Raw genomic sequence first — 14,744 nt, 5'->3', positions numbered from 1 at the left:
TCAGGCGAGTGGGGGGAGCTGTGTGACGTCACTTGTGGGGGAGCGCTCGTATTTAAAAGCACTTTAATGGATTTTTCGGTGGGACAACAACATGAGCCTAGATCAGAGAAGAGTACCCAGACAGTGGAAAACATCCTGTATTGTCCCGGTACCGAAGAAACCACAACCAAAGGAGTTGAATGACTTCAGACCTGTTGCCTTGACGTCGCACGTGATGAAGACCATGGAGCGGCTGATAATACAGAATCTGAGGCCACAAACCAGGCACGCCCGGGATCCGCTTCAGTTTGCGTATGAGGAGAAGGTGGGAGTGGAGGATGCTATCACGTATTTGCTGCACAAATCACTCTCTCACCTAGATGGGGTCAGTTGTGCTGTGAGGATCACATTCCTTGACTTCTCTAGTGCCTTTAACACCATCCAGCCCAAGATCTTAAGGCACAAACTAATGGAGATGGGAGTAGACTCTCACATGGTGGATTGGATAGTGGACTACTTGACAGATAGACCACAGTACGTGCGGTTGGGAGACTGTAGGTCTGACACGGTGGTCAGCAGCACAGGAGCGCCGCAGGGAACCGTACTCTCTCCGGTCCTGTTCACATCAGACTTCCAATATAACTCGGAGTCCTGCCATGTGCAGAAGTTCGCTGATGACACGGCCATAGTGGGGTGTGTAAAGAATGGACAGGAGGAGGAGTATAGGAAACTGATACAGGACTTTGTGATATGGTGCAACTCAAACTACCTGCGTCTCAATATCACCAAGACCAAGGAGATGGTGGTGGACTTTAGGAGATCTAGGCCTCATATGGAGCCAGTGATCATTAATGGAGAATGTGTGGAGCAGGTTAAGACCTACAAGTATCTGGGAGTACAGTTGGACGAAAAGCTGGACTGGACTGCCAACACAGATGCCTTGTGCAGGAAGGCACAGAGTCGACTGTACTTCCTTAGAAGGTTGGCGTCATTCAATGTCTGCAGTGAGATGCTGAAGATGTTCTATAGGTCCGTTGTGGAGAGCGCCCTCTTCTTTGTGGTGGCGTGTTCGGGAGGAAGCATTAAGAAGAGGGACGCCTCACGTCTTAATAAGCTGGTAAGGAAGGCGGGCTCTGTCGTGGGCAAAGTACTGGAGAGTTTAACATCGGTGGCTGAGCAAAGGGCGCTGAGTAGGCTACGGTCAATTATGGAAAACCCTGAACATCCTCTACATAGCACCATCCAGAGACAGCGAAGCAGTTTCAGCGACAGGTTACTATCGATGCAATGCTCCTCAGACAGGATGAAGAGGTCAATACTCCCCAATGCCATTAGGCTTTACAATTCAACTGCCAGGACTTAAGAACTTTTTTTTAAGCTATTATTAATGCTTTTTGAGTTAGTGATTTAGATGCATATCATATTCTTACTGAGTTAAGTATTGTATGTAATTAGTTTTTGCTACAACAAGTGTATGGGACATTGGAAAAAAGGTTGAATTTCCCCATGGGGATGAATAAAGTATCTATCTATCTATCTATCTTAATCACGGGTTTCATCACTGAATCCAGTGTTGTGAGATGTAAAGTCCCCTGTTATGTGTCCGGCTGTGCCGTGTTGTTGGTGGAATGGGCAGCGTGGTGTTTGTCTCGATTCGGGTCACAACACCAGAATTGCCAGCGGGGTCCACACACAGTGTATTAGTCAACAGAAAACCTCTCGTCCCTGCAGTCTTTGTCTCCTGGTAAACGCAACACCCTGACAGTGTGGACCATAGATACCCCTTCCTCTCAGAGTCAGGGAATCATTCAGACAGCTGATCGCTGAGAGGAATTATATTTATTGGTCATTAAATTTCGCCCAGTTTTTTTGCTACAACAAGTGTATGGGACATTGGAAAAAAATGTTGAATTTCCCCATGGGGATGAATAAAGTATCTATCTATCTATCTATCAGATTCGTTTGGACGGATTTGATGTGCAGCTCGGGGTGTCACAGTGAAAGTGCCGGACGGCCGAACTCTCTCCGTTGTCCAAACATCCTTCCAGGTGAGGCGACACTTCACCTGTGAATCTTCCGGGGTCGCCCGTTGTGTCCGCTGCTCCCGATGCGGCCGCCTCTACACTGGTGACACCATCTCCTCCGCAGTTGTGCGGGGTAGGGGTGTTTTTTTCTGGGGGGGCGGTCGATGATATTATTCCCTTTTGTGCGGGAGGGGTGGGGTTTGGGGGTTTGATGATCGGGATGCTGTCTTTCTGATGCGGGGGTTGAGGTGGGAGTTTGATTTTTCTCTCTGAACGACTTTCATGCTCTTTCTTTGTTTCGTGGTTTTCTGGAGAAGAAAAAAAGCTCAAGAATTGTTTACGGATACCTGCTTTGATAATAAATTAACCTTTGAACTATCCGCTCCGAGCGGGACTTCCTGGTGTCCAAACATTTTCATTCCGATTCCCTCTGGGCAATCTATTGATGTTGAAAATTATCATAACATGATAAGGAATGGCTACAAGTGGCACATGCAACTCGTTCATTATCTGATCCAGAAACACGTTATGCCCAGATTGAAAAAGAATTGCTCAGCATTCTGTTTCCTTGTGAGGCATTTCATCAGTTTGTGTCAGGGCAATCTTTTGATGTTGAAAATGATCATAAACCTCTGATTGCATTGTTTTATGCGGGAGGTGGGGTGGGAGTGTGATTTTTCTCTCTAATAGATGCTGCTCGGCCGGCTGAGTTCCGCCAGCATTTTGTTTGTGTTGCTCTGAATTTCCAGCATCTGCAGACTTCGTCGTGTTTGTGATTTACCTCTGCGTTGTCCCTCCCGCCTCCGGCTACTGTTCCCTCTGTAGGGACCCCCGGCCACTGCTCCCTCTGTAGGGACCCCCGGCCAAGGCTGGTGCTGCCGCGAACCTCCTGCTAAACGCAGGCGCAGTGCCGACCGGCCGTTATTCTGTTCAGGCTTCCGTGAAGAAGGGTCTGATCTCGGGTTTGTGGAAATCGGGGGCCGGCTGCCGAGGAAGCACAACTTTGTGGGGCGAAGAGCCTGTATCGTGCTGTAGGTTTTCTATGTTTCTATGAAAAGTGCCGGGAACGAGCTCTGCCGGACGGCTGGAGGCTCCGGGCTCTCCGGTCCCGCAGCCCCGGTTTTAGCTTTGCGCCCGAGCCCGGGCTGTGGGATCAGTTAGTTGTGGTTCCCAGGCTGGGAGGGGTTTGGGGTGAGGGGGATCTGTCTGTGTGTGTGGGTAGAGGTTACGGTGGACTGTGGGTGTGGGGTGAGTGCAGGGAAGGGTGTGGGACCGTCGTCGGGGAGGGTGGGGTTGCTGTTGTGAGAGAGTTGGATGATCGGACCTTCCGTGTTCCGGGTCAAATAAAGTTGTAAACAGGGGAGGATCTGCTCCGTTGTATCGGACGCTCGCATGTCCTTTTAGGAAGCAGCAATTCTCTTCAATTTTAACGCTGTCTAATCTTGCTGTTAACATTGTGTTTGTTACAAAGCCCCAGTGTCTGGAAGAGCTGTCACCGTCATGGGCTGTTGGGATGGCGGTGGGGTGTCAGTGACCTCTGTATCAGAGAACAACACGGGGTTCTACATCCTCCTGTGAGATATAAATGTCCTCACAGTGGATTCGGATCAGCTGGCATATCTGGAGTTTGCAAAAGGAAAGGGGATAGGGAAGGGCTGAGGAGAGAGAGTTTTAATCAGCAAACCATCGTCCGGGGTGGAAGGGTACAGGAGCTGCCTGACAGATCGTTTTACAGTGATTGTGTTTTTATATAATCTCACAGATGGTGACTGAGGAAGAGGCTTGTTGAGGGAGGATACCCGGAGGTGAGCAGGTCAGACACGGTATCAGGAGAGTGACAGTGATGTGATTTCCTGTGTCACGGGTACAGACAGTCGTCTCAAGTGAGGAGTTTGTGTGGAGATGCAGCTTCCCTGGAGGTGGAGGAAAGAGGACACACCAACAGGTGGAACCAGCTGTGGGAGGACATGGTTTGTCAGGTCTGACGACGAGCTGAATGTACCATAACCTTCAGACTGAATCAGAAAACCATTCTGAGGGTATTTGAAATGTCAGAAGCAGGGGAGATGTGATCACATGTCTCCATCAGACCCTCAGTGAGATGGTTCCAGTTATAACGTGCAGGGATGAAAGCACAGTGTTTGGAGTCTGATTTAATCACTGATTCTGACACAGTGAGAGGGTTAGTTTTGCTGTAAGGCAGCGACATTAATGGAAGAAGACACAGAAACTTCATCAATTGCCAGTTGTTTAGCAGAAGTGACCAATCTCTATGCTACCTTGACAGAAACTGATACTCACAGTGGTGACAAAGGGGTTCAGTCAGGTTTATTTCAGGTTGGAGAGGGGTGTGGAGTTTTGAAATCAATGCCTTGTTAAACCATCATTAATTTAGCATGTCCGGAGTGGTGGATCACACAGCACGGAAACAGGCCTTTGGCCGGCCATACCTGTTCTGACCATCCACTCACTGTCTACACTGGTCCCATTTATCAGCACTTGGTTCACAGCCGACTGTATCTTGGCAGTTTCAATGCTCATCCTCTTCGTAAATGTTGTGAAGGGACCTGCCTCCACCACCACCTCGGGCAGTGTGTTCCAGATTCCAACCACCCTCTGAGTGACAAATCTCCTCCTCAGATCCCTCTAAACCTCTTCATCCTCTGCTTAAATCTATGTCCTCGGATCGGTGACACCTCTGTCCCAGGATCGTGGCCTAGTTGGGCATCAGAGAGGCCTTTGATAAGGTTCACATGGTAAGTTGCTGTGGAAAGTCAGATCACACGGGATCCAGGGAGAGCTGGCTCACTGGATACACAGTTGTCTTGATGGTAGGAAGCAGAGAGTGATGGTGGGAAGCTATTTATTGGACTCGAGGCCCTGGCCTAGTGAGTTTCCCCAGGGTTACACCCCATTGCTCTCATTATTCATTGATATTTAATTATATTTGCATTTGCACAGTTGATTGAATTCTGTGCTCTACTTGATCTTTCATTGATCCTGTTATTATTCTAAAGATTTGCTAAGTCTTCCTGTAGGAAAAACTATCTCAGGGTTTTATATGGTATGTGACTATATAAAATTTATGTACTCTGATAATAAAATTTACTTTGAACATCAACCATTGCTACTTGTCATCTCGATCAATAATCTGGTTAAGAATATACAGGATATGGAGAGTAGCTTTGCAGCAAGTTCAAACAATTAGTTTTTCTCAAAAATATTAAGTATAAACACTTCGCTCTGTTTCCCTCTCCGCACTCGACCACCCCTCCCCTTACTGTCTTCCCTCTCTGCCCCGTCCTCCCTCTCACCCTGACATTGGACATAAGTTCAGGGTGAAAGTGAATTATCTGAGGGGAATCTGAAGGGGAATTCTTCACTCGGAGGTTGGTGAGAGTGTGGAATGAGCTGCTTGTGGATTTGGAGGATGTGGGTTTGATTTAGACACTAAAGAGGAATTTGGGTGAGGACGTGGATGGGAAGTGTATGGAGGCTCTGGTGCAGGTAGCTGGAAATGGGCAGTAACAACAAAAACAGGTCGGCATTGACTAGAAGGGCTGATGGGCCTGTTTCATTGCTGCTTGGCTCTGTGATTCTAATAATATTGTGATTTGTAATTTCCACAGTAAGTACATTGCTACTAATGTCTGAACCCAGAAATCTGCCCAAACAAGAATTGAAAGACTCTTGGCTGGCTACAAAAAGTGTCTACAAGCTGTGATACTTGCCAAAGGGGGTGCTACTGAACATGTAGGGTGCCTAAACATTTGCTTCTGGCCCTTTTCCTTTTGTTGTTATTTTGAAACTGTAATAGATTGAAATAAAAATGTAATCTTCCTTAAATATTAAAGAAATGTGTCATCTCTAACCTTATGCCTTTTGGAAATCAGGTCGTCTTTTACTCGCTGATCTATTGACAGTAGCAGAAATTTTGACAAGGGGTCAAAATCAAGGAAAATCATTGGGAATATCAGATCGCTACTGGAAGAGTGGATTGGGAAAATCAGGTCGGCAATGGATCTCAAGAGAGAGAATTTCTAGAATGTCTATGAGACGGCTTTTTAGAACAGCTTGTTGTTGAGCCCACTAGGGGATTGTCTGTACTGGATTGGGTATTGTGTAATGAAACAGAGGTAATTAGAGAGATGGAAGTGAAGGAACCCTTATTGATGACAACATGATTGAGTTCACTGTGAAATTTGAGAAAGAGAAGCCGAAATCAGATGTGTCGGTATTTCAGTGGAGTAAAGGAAATTACAGTGGCATGAGAGAGGAACTGGCCAAGGTTGACTGGAAAGGGACACTAGCAGGAAGGACGGCAGAGCAGCAGTGGCTGGAGTTTATGTGAGAAGTGAGGAAAGTGCAAGACAGAAATATTCCAAAGAAAAAGAAGTTTTCGAATGGATAAAGGATGTAACCGTGGCTGTCAAGAGAAGTCAAAGCCAAAGTAAAAGCAAAGCAGAGGGCATACAAGGAAGCAAAACTTAGTGTGAAGACAGAGGATTGGGACGTTTTTTAAAAAACTTATGAAAGGAAAGTATGAAGGTCATTAATAGAGAAAAGAAGAACTATGAAAGAAAGTTAGCAAATGATATCAAAAAGGATACTAAAAGCTTTTTCAAGTATATAAAGAGTAAAAGACAGGTGAGAGTAGATATAGGACCAAAAGAAAATGATGCTGGAGAAATTGTAAATGGAGATAAGGATATGGCGGAGGAACTGAGCTGACTCCATGTGTGTATATGCAATTATGATAAGAAATACAGACCAGAAAACTTAAATGAAAAGCTGGCTCAGAAGAATAAATCATCACTCTGGAAGAAAACATTAACCAGTGAAATGAGTATGACCCTCCATGGGAGACATCCCAATGATCTGAGCAGATAAGATGGTGACAAGGAAGCATCGAGCACCTAACTGAGTGTTGACCTCTTCCCAAAAACAGAGGAGTTTCTTGAGGAAATACAGGATGAGGTGGGTAACAAAAGTAAAACAAATCGAAACTTCATGAAATACAAACAAACAAGGCAGTAAGTGCAGAAAAGGCCAAGAGAAACCAGATACAATCCAACACATTCCAGGATCCTGCAGCAGTTTAACTCAATCTGATTACTTACGCAGGTACAATCAAGTGGCAAATATCATTCACCAAAATCTATCTTTAAAATACAAACGGATGAATGACCACAGTAACTTCATTAAGGCACCATAAATTCAAGCCTGATTCAGTTAAGGACATAATCCACCAATTTATATGATAATCAATACATTATTTCAGTTAGGATCATCTCAAATAACCATTTGGATATAATATTACAGGATAAACAGGCAGGAATAACTCCCTCAATAGGTATAACCATTCTCAACACACACATGTGCCCCCACCACAGGCATTGTTCGTCAGTCAGATAGCCAAATTATTTCGTCTGCCAATTAGTGTCCAAATACAAGACAAAGTAGTTAACAAAAGAAAAAAAATGCGGAATACTTGAAATATAAACAAACAAGGCAGTAAGTGCAGAAAAGGCCAAGTGAAACCAGACACAATCCAACACTTTCCAGGATCCTGCAGCAGTTTAACTCAATCTGATTACTTACAAAGGTACAATCAAGTGGCAAATATCATTCACCAAAATCTTGCTTTAAAACACAAACTCACGAATGCCCTCCATCACCTCATGAAGGCACCATAAATTCAAGCCTGATCCAGTTTCAGAGTCAAAATCTTACAAGTTATATGATCATCAATACATTATTTCAGATAGGTCAATCCATCTGGTTATATTACAGGATAAACAAGCAGGAGCAACTCCCCCAATAGATAAAACCATTCCCAACACACATGTTCCTCAACCAGTGGAGCACCTCACCACAGGTAGTGTTTGTGTCATCAGTCAGATAACCTAATTACTTTCTCTGTCAATCTGCTTCCAAATCTCATTGGTTGGCATGCCCTGTTGCTGAATCCCTTCTCCTCATCATACGTTCTTACCCCGACCATCGTCCAGGGCCCGAACCTCTGCTCTGTGCAGACCTGCCTCTGGTTTCTGACCCAGCTTCGTTGAAAATCCAATTGATGGTTTCCCACTCTGCTTTCAGTCTTTAGAGGACAATGGTGTTCGCTAACAACACTTTAGAAGTGGGGAAAGTGACCCATAATGTGGACATGAGTCATGATTAAGGAGGTTAACTCCCAATGTCATTCTTCCTCAGCCCAGAGATTTGAGGGGCAAAGAACATCTCAGACAGAACTGCAGTCAGCTCGACGTCTTCAGTCTGCAGGAAATTCAAGGGAAACCTCTTCGCCCACACAGTGGTGACTATTTGGACCTCATCCCAGGGAGAGTGAGAGGTGAACAACAGGGGAGAATTTGAAAGATCTGTTGTGGAACAGAATCACTGGCAGGGTTCAGCCGGCCTGAGTTGACTCTCTACTGTACACTAAGTGTGTTATAAATTCACTAAGTACCAGAGACAGTGTTTAAGATAGAACTGATTCATTTGACACAGATCGAGTCCCATTAAAGGTGAATATGCAGCAGAAGAAACTCCTCCCATGCCTGGTGAGCAGCAGCAATAATTGCAGAGTTCAGCACCTACAGTCACTCTCGAAATTGCATTCAGCAACGGTGATGGACAAATATCCAGCATGCAGCTCATTGAAACTTTCTCCCCTGTGTGAACCTGGTAGTGAGTTGTAAGTGTAACACGCTGTAAGGTTTCACTGTTGATTTAATGGCCTCTCTGTAATGTTTCACTGCTGAGGTAATGGTTTCTCTGTAGCAGAAATGTCTAGTTTACAACTAGAGATAACAGGGTTTTGGAGTGCTGGGCTATCCAATGACAGAAATGTTCTTTCTTGTGAGTCTGGATGAGAGAATTTCATGGGCTTTTTCTGGGGAGAGATGAGAAGCCACGAATGGGGAGAGTGGGCCCTGTTTTTTTTACTTTACTAACCCTATAGTCAAAGTAAGAATTATGAATCACATATTGTGTACTGTTTGTTATTTTGGGGTATTGATTTGTAACAGGGGACACGGCACAGCATCCACCCACATTTGGCCGAGCTAGGGGGCTATCACCCCCTATATTAAGCTGCTAGCTGGAGTGAGAGTTACATAAGGTTAGATGACTGAGTGAATACATTCCCACATTAACAGGAGGTGAACGGCCTCTCCCCAGTGTGAACTGACTGGTGTGTCAGTAGGCGAGATGATCGAGTGAATCCCTTCCCACAGTCTGAGCAGGTGAATGGCCTCTCCCCAGTGTGAATTCGCTCATGTACCTTCAATTGAGATGATTGAGTGAATCCCTTCCCACAGAATGTGCAGGCGAATGGCCTCTCCCCAGTGTGAACTCGTTGATGGAACTTCAGTTGAGATGACGAAGTGAATCCCTTCCCACAATCCGAGCAGGTGAATGGCCTCTCCCCAGTGTGAACTCGCTGATGTACCTTCAGTTGAGATGACCGAGTGAATCCCTTCCCACAGTCTGAGCAGGTGAATGGCCACTCTCCAGTGTGAACTGACTGGTGTGTCAGTAGGCAAAATGACAGAGTGAATCCCTTCCCACAGTCTAAGCAGGTGAACGGCCTCTCGCCAGTGTGAACTGACTGGTGTGCTTGCAGGCTAGATAACTGTGTGAATCCCTTCCCACAGTCTGAGCAGATGAACGGCCTCTCCCCAGTGTGAACTGACTGGTGTGCTTGCAGGCCAGATAACTGTGTGAATCCCTTCCCACAGTCTGAGCAGATGAACGGCCTCTCCCCAGTGTGAACTCGCTGATGTACCTTCAGTTGAGATGACGAAGTGAATCCCTTCCCACAGTCTGAGCAAGTGAACGGCCTCTCCCCAGTGTGAACTGAATGGTGTGCTTGTAGGCCAGCTAATTGTGTGAATCCCTTCCCACAGTCTGAGCAGGTGAATGGCCTCTCCCCAGTGTGAACTCGCTGATGTATCTTCAGTTGGGATGAGTAGGTGAATCCCTTCCCACATTCCGAGCAGGTGAACGGCCTTTCCCCAGTGTGAACTCGCTGGTGAGCCATTAGGTCAGAAGACTGATTGAATCCTGCCCCACAACTTCAGCAGATGACCAGCCTCTGCCCAGTGTGAACTGACTGGTGTGTCCACAGGTGGGAAGACAACTGAATCCCTTCTCACCCACAGAACAGGTGAATGGCCTTGTCCAGTGTGAACTTGCTGATGTACATTCAGTTGAGAAGATCCATTGAATCCATTCTCACAGTCTCAGCAGATGAACGGCCTCTCCCCTGTGTAAAATGACCGCTGTGCCAGTGGGTCAGATGACCAAGTGAATCCCTCCCCACAGTCTGAGCAGGAAGGATGATCAAGTGAATCCCTTGCTCCACTTATTAAATATCTGGACAGAGACAGCAAAATTGGCGTGTTGTGTTCGAGATTCCCGTAGATAAATTCCTTGTTTTTAGCCTGTAAAAAGATTTACAAAATCCATCAATGTGTGTAGGACAACTTTTCATATGAGATCACTTGAGTTGTCAAGGTGTGATCTGGCATCACACTCTTACAGTGAAGTTCAACCCAAGTTGGAGAGAGAAATCATCTAACTGGGCACAGTGCTGGTATCTGGAATGACCATCAAACTCTCTGATGCTCTTCCTCTCTCTATAAGAATGGGGCATCTCTGCCATCTCCAATCTGTGACCTGGCTCAGTTTGACTCTCGCCATTGGTATTAGTCCCTGTTCCCACTGAGCAGCACGGGCTCCTGGCCTCACAGTAACTGAAATACTCTCACACAAATAGCCTGCAGTGCATTCCACGCACCCACCACTCTCTGGGTAAAAATCTTACCCCTGACATCCCCTCGGTATCTATTTCCAAGCACCATAAAACTATGCCCCCTCGTGTTAGCCATTTCAGCCCTGGGAATAAACCTCTGGCTATCCACACGATCAATGCGCCTCATCATCTTATACACGTAAAAAAGGCTCTAAACATAAACAAGGAAATTATACATTGCTTTGGGAAATTGTTAGAAGTATACAAGATTATGAGGGTATAGATAGGGTAAATACATGCAGCTTTTTCCACTGAGGTTGGGTGGGATGACAACCAGAGGTCATGGGTAAGTGGGGAAGGTGAAAATTTAATGAGAACATTTGGAAAAACTCTTTACTGAAATGGTCGTGAGAGTGTGGAATGACATGTCAGCACAAGTGGTGAATATGAGCTCGGTTTCACCATTTCAAAGAGGTTTTGAAGGAAGCCTGGATGGTAGGGGTATGGAGGGCGATGGTCTCGGTGCAGGTACTTGCAATAGACAGCTTAAGTGTTTTTTTGGCATTGACTAGATAGGCCAAACGGCCTGTTTCCATATTGAACGTCTCCATGATTCTATGACAGAGAAGCTGGACAAACTTGTTTGGAAGGGAAAAGGTTGGAGTGACAATGAAGCAGCAATGGCTGGAGTTTCTGGGAGCAATTCGGGAGCTGAGCGATCGATACATCCCAAAGAAATGGAAGCATTGGAAAGGCAGGAGGACACAACAGTGGCTGTAATGAGGAGCCAAAGCCAACATAAAAGCCAAAGAGAGGGCAAACAAAAATGCAAAAGCTATTGGGAAGCTAGAAACCAACAGACAACAATGAAAGAAAAAGTTCAGATGAGCTCAGAGCATGGATGATGATTAATGAGTCTTGGTAGCACTCAAATGTCTGAGGCATTTAAAAGAACAAAATATCCAGGGCTTCAATATCTCCTGAAAGCCAAGGTTCCCTGCACCAGTTACATTTCAACTTTTACATTGTTAGGCACATAGAAACTCTACACCCTCAAAATTTCACTTTTGAAGGCCTCCCACTTACAAAGTACTCCTTTATCAGAAAACAGCCTGTCCCAAACCACACCTATCAGATCCTTTCTGACACCATCAAAATTGACCTCTCTCCAATTTAGAATCTAAACTCATGGTCCAGACCTCTCTTTTTCCATCTTTATTTTGAATTTCTTGGCATTATGATCACTAATTTCTGTCGCCAGCCCTGATCATTGCCTAACAGCTTATTGCACACTTCTACATCGGGAATTTTACGTACCGATTCAGGGCACATTTGACAAACTCTATCCTATCTAGTCCTGGGAGTCCCAGTCAACACATGGAAAGTTAAAATCACTTACTGAATCAACTTTTGTTTCTTGGGATGGTCTGCAATCTCTCTACAAATTTGTTCCCCTGAATCCCTCAGACTGTTGGGTGCCACCACATCCCAATGATGTCTACAAATTCCCTTTCCTGAACTCATCTGGCTTTCCTACGATGCTTCTTGCATTGTCACATATGGAGCTCAGCACATTCATCGCACCATGCTCAACCATTTGATTGCTGACTCTGTCTGAAGTCTGAACAACATCTGACTGGTATGTGTAGAGATAACATCTGAAGTTTGTGTAGAGATAGCAGGAGCTCTGACGGAGATCTTTCAGGTGTCATTAGAAATGTGGATTGTGCCGGAGGATTGGCGTATTGCTCATGTGGTTCCATTGTTTAAAAAGGGTTCTAGAAGTAAGCCTGGCAATTATAGACCTGTCAGTTTGACATCAGTGGTGGATAAATTAATGGAAAGTATTCTTAGAGATAGTATTTATAATTATCTGGATCGACAGGATCTGATTAGGAGTAGCCAGCATGGATTTGTGCGTGGAAGGTCATGTTTGACAAACCTTATTGAATTTTTTGAAGAAGTTACGAGGAATGTTGACGAGGGTAAGGCAGTGGATGTAGTCTATACGGACTTCAGCAAGGCCTTTGACAAAGTTCCACATGGAAGGTTAGTTAAGAAGGTTCAGTCGTTAGGTATTAATGCTGGAGTAATAAAATGGATTCAACAGTGGCTAGATGGGAGTTGCCAGAGAGTAGTGGTGGATAATTGTTTATCGGGATGGAGGCCGGTGACTAGCGGAGTGCCTCAGGGATCTGTTTTGGGCCCAATGTAGTTTGTAATATAAATAAATGATCTGGATGATGGGGTGGTAAATTGGATTAGTAAGTATGCTGACGATGCTAAGGTAGGAGGTGTTGTGGATAATGAGGTGAGTTTTCAAAGTTTGCAGGGAGATTTATGCCAGTTAGAAGAATGGGCTGAACGTTGGCAGATGGAGTTTAATGCTGAGAATTGTGATGTTCTACATTTTGGCAGGAATAATCCAAATAGAACATACAGGGTAAATGGTAGGGCATTGAGGAATGCAGTGGAACAGAGAGATCTAGGAATAACAGTGAATAGTTCCCTGAAGGTGGCGTCTCATGTAGATAGGGTGGTGAAGAAGGCTTTTGGAACGCTGGCCTTTAAAAATCAGAGCATTGAGTACAGAAGTTGGGATGTAATGTTAAAATTGTACAAGGCATTCGTAAGGCCAAATTTGGAATATTGTGTACAGTTCTGGTCACCGAATTATAGGAAAGATATCAATAAATTAGACAGTGCAGAGACGACTTACTAGGATGTTACCTGGGTTTCAGCACTTAAGTTACAGAGAAAGGTTGAACAAGTTAGGTCTCTATTCATTGGAGCGTAGAAGGTTGAGGGGGGATTTGATCGAGGTATTTAAAATTTTGAGAGGGATAGATAGAGTTGACGTGAATAGGCTGTTTCCATTGAGAGTAGGGGAGATTCAAACGAGAGGACATGATTTGAGAGTTAGGGGGCAAAAGTTTAGGGGAAACACGAGGGGGTATTTCTTTACTCAGAGAGTGATAGCTGTGTGGAATGAGCTTCCTGTAGAAGTAGCAGAGGCCAGTTCAGTTGTGTCATTTAAGGTAAAATTGGATAGGTATATGGACAGGAAAGGAGTGGAGGGTTATGGGCTGAGTGCGGGTAGGTGGGACTAGGTGAGATTAAGAGTTCGGCACGGTCTAGGAGGGCCGAGATGGCCTGTTTCTGTGCTGTGATTGTTATATGGTATCAAGAAAACAAACTCTCCCTCATTGTCACAAAAACAAAGGAGCTGATTGTGGAGGACAGGGGGAAAGGAGAGACAGACAATGCTGTCACCCTGTGACAGGTGAACAACCGACAGCTTCCCCAGTTTCCGAATCCCCAGTGGTGGGCACTTAATCTGGACTCCACCGCGTTTGAACCCCTTCTGCCAGCGGCCGACCCCTACGTGACTCTGTGCTATGACCCTACCGGGTGCTCAACTGAGGAAAGCCAATATCATGCACCCCACGAGGGACAGAAGTTCCCAGTCATGGTGATTGGACAGGATTAAGGAGGAGAGGGCAGTGCATTACTGGCCGAAGTTCCGGATTTCCTTTGGCGACAGACAGGACTGGTGGCTCCCCATACCATCGTTAGGGTTTGCCCTGGGTTCAAGCCAAAGAGCCTAGAGTTTCTTGCCTACACCCTGATGAAACAAGCCTCCAGCAACAAGGGAGACTGGCAAGACTTGGCCGCAGGCCAACTCTGATACTGGAAGGAGTCTGAGGTGAAGACAGGACATCTGCTAAGAAAATCTTTTAATATTGACCGAACCCAAGACATTGCACATAATCTCTGCTCAATTTCAGACAATGAAGTTGACAGCACCAACTGCCCCCCATCCAGATCACCATGAAAGAAGGACAGACTCTCCCATCCCTTCCTCAATATCCCCTCAAGCCTGAGGCAACATTTTCTGAGGATGGAAGCTCTTTTGTGGATCCAGCAGGGAAACGATGCGATAGTGATGGACAGTGAAGTAATTGAACAGGCCTCTTTTG

General features: G+C 45.5%; 1 protein-coding gene across 1 annotated transcript in view; it reads right to left on the bottom strand.

Moving 5' to 3' along the window:
- The window catches only part of LOC140722461 (uncharacterized), a 43,287-nt gene that overhangs the window by 23,799 nt on the left and 4,744 nt on the right, over positions 1 to 14,744 (bottom strand). The window contains 1 exon segment of the mRNA XM_073037200.1: positions 9,196 to 10,453. Within this exon segment, the coding sequence (XP_072893301.1) occupies positions 9,196 to 10,050 (855 nt within the window). The 5' untranslated portion in view covers positions 10,051 to 10,453.

The sequence above is a fragment of the Hemitrygon akajei genome, unplaced genomic scaffold (genome assembly GCF_048418815.1).
Source record: "Hemitrygon akajei unplaced genomic scaffold, sHemAka1.3 Scf000077, whole genome shotgun sequence".
Taxonomy (NCBI): domain Eukaryota; kingdom Metazoa; phylum Chordata; class Chondrichthyes; order Myliobatiformes; family Dasyatidae; genus Hemitrygon; species Hemitrygon akajei.
Note: the sequence above shows the minus strand (reverse complement) of the source record. Positions and strands in the feature narration are given on the sequence as shown.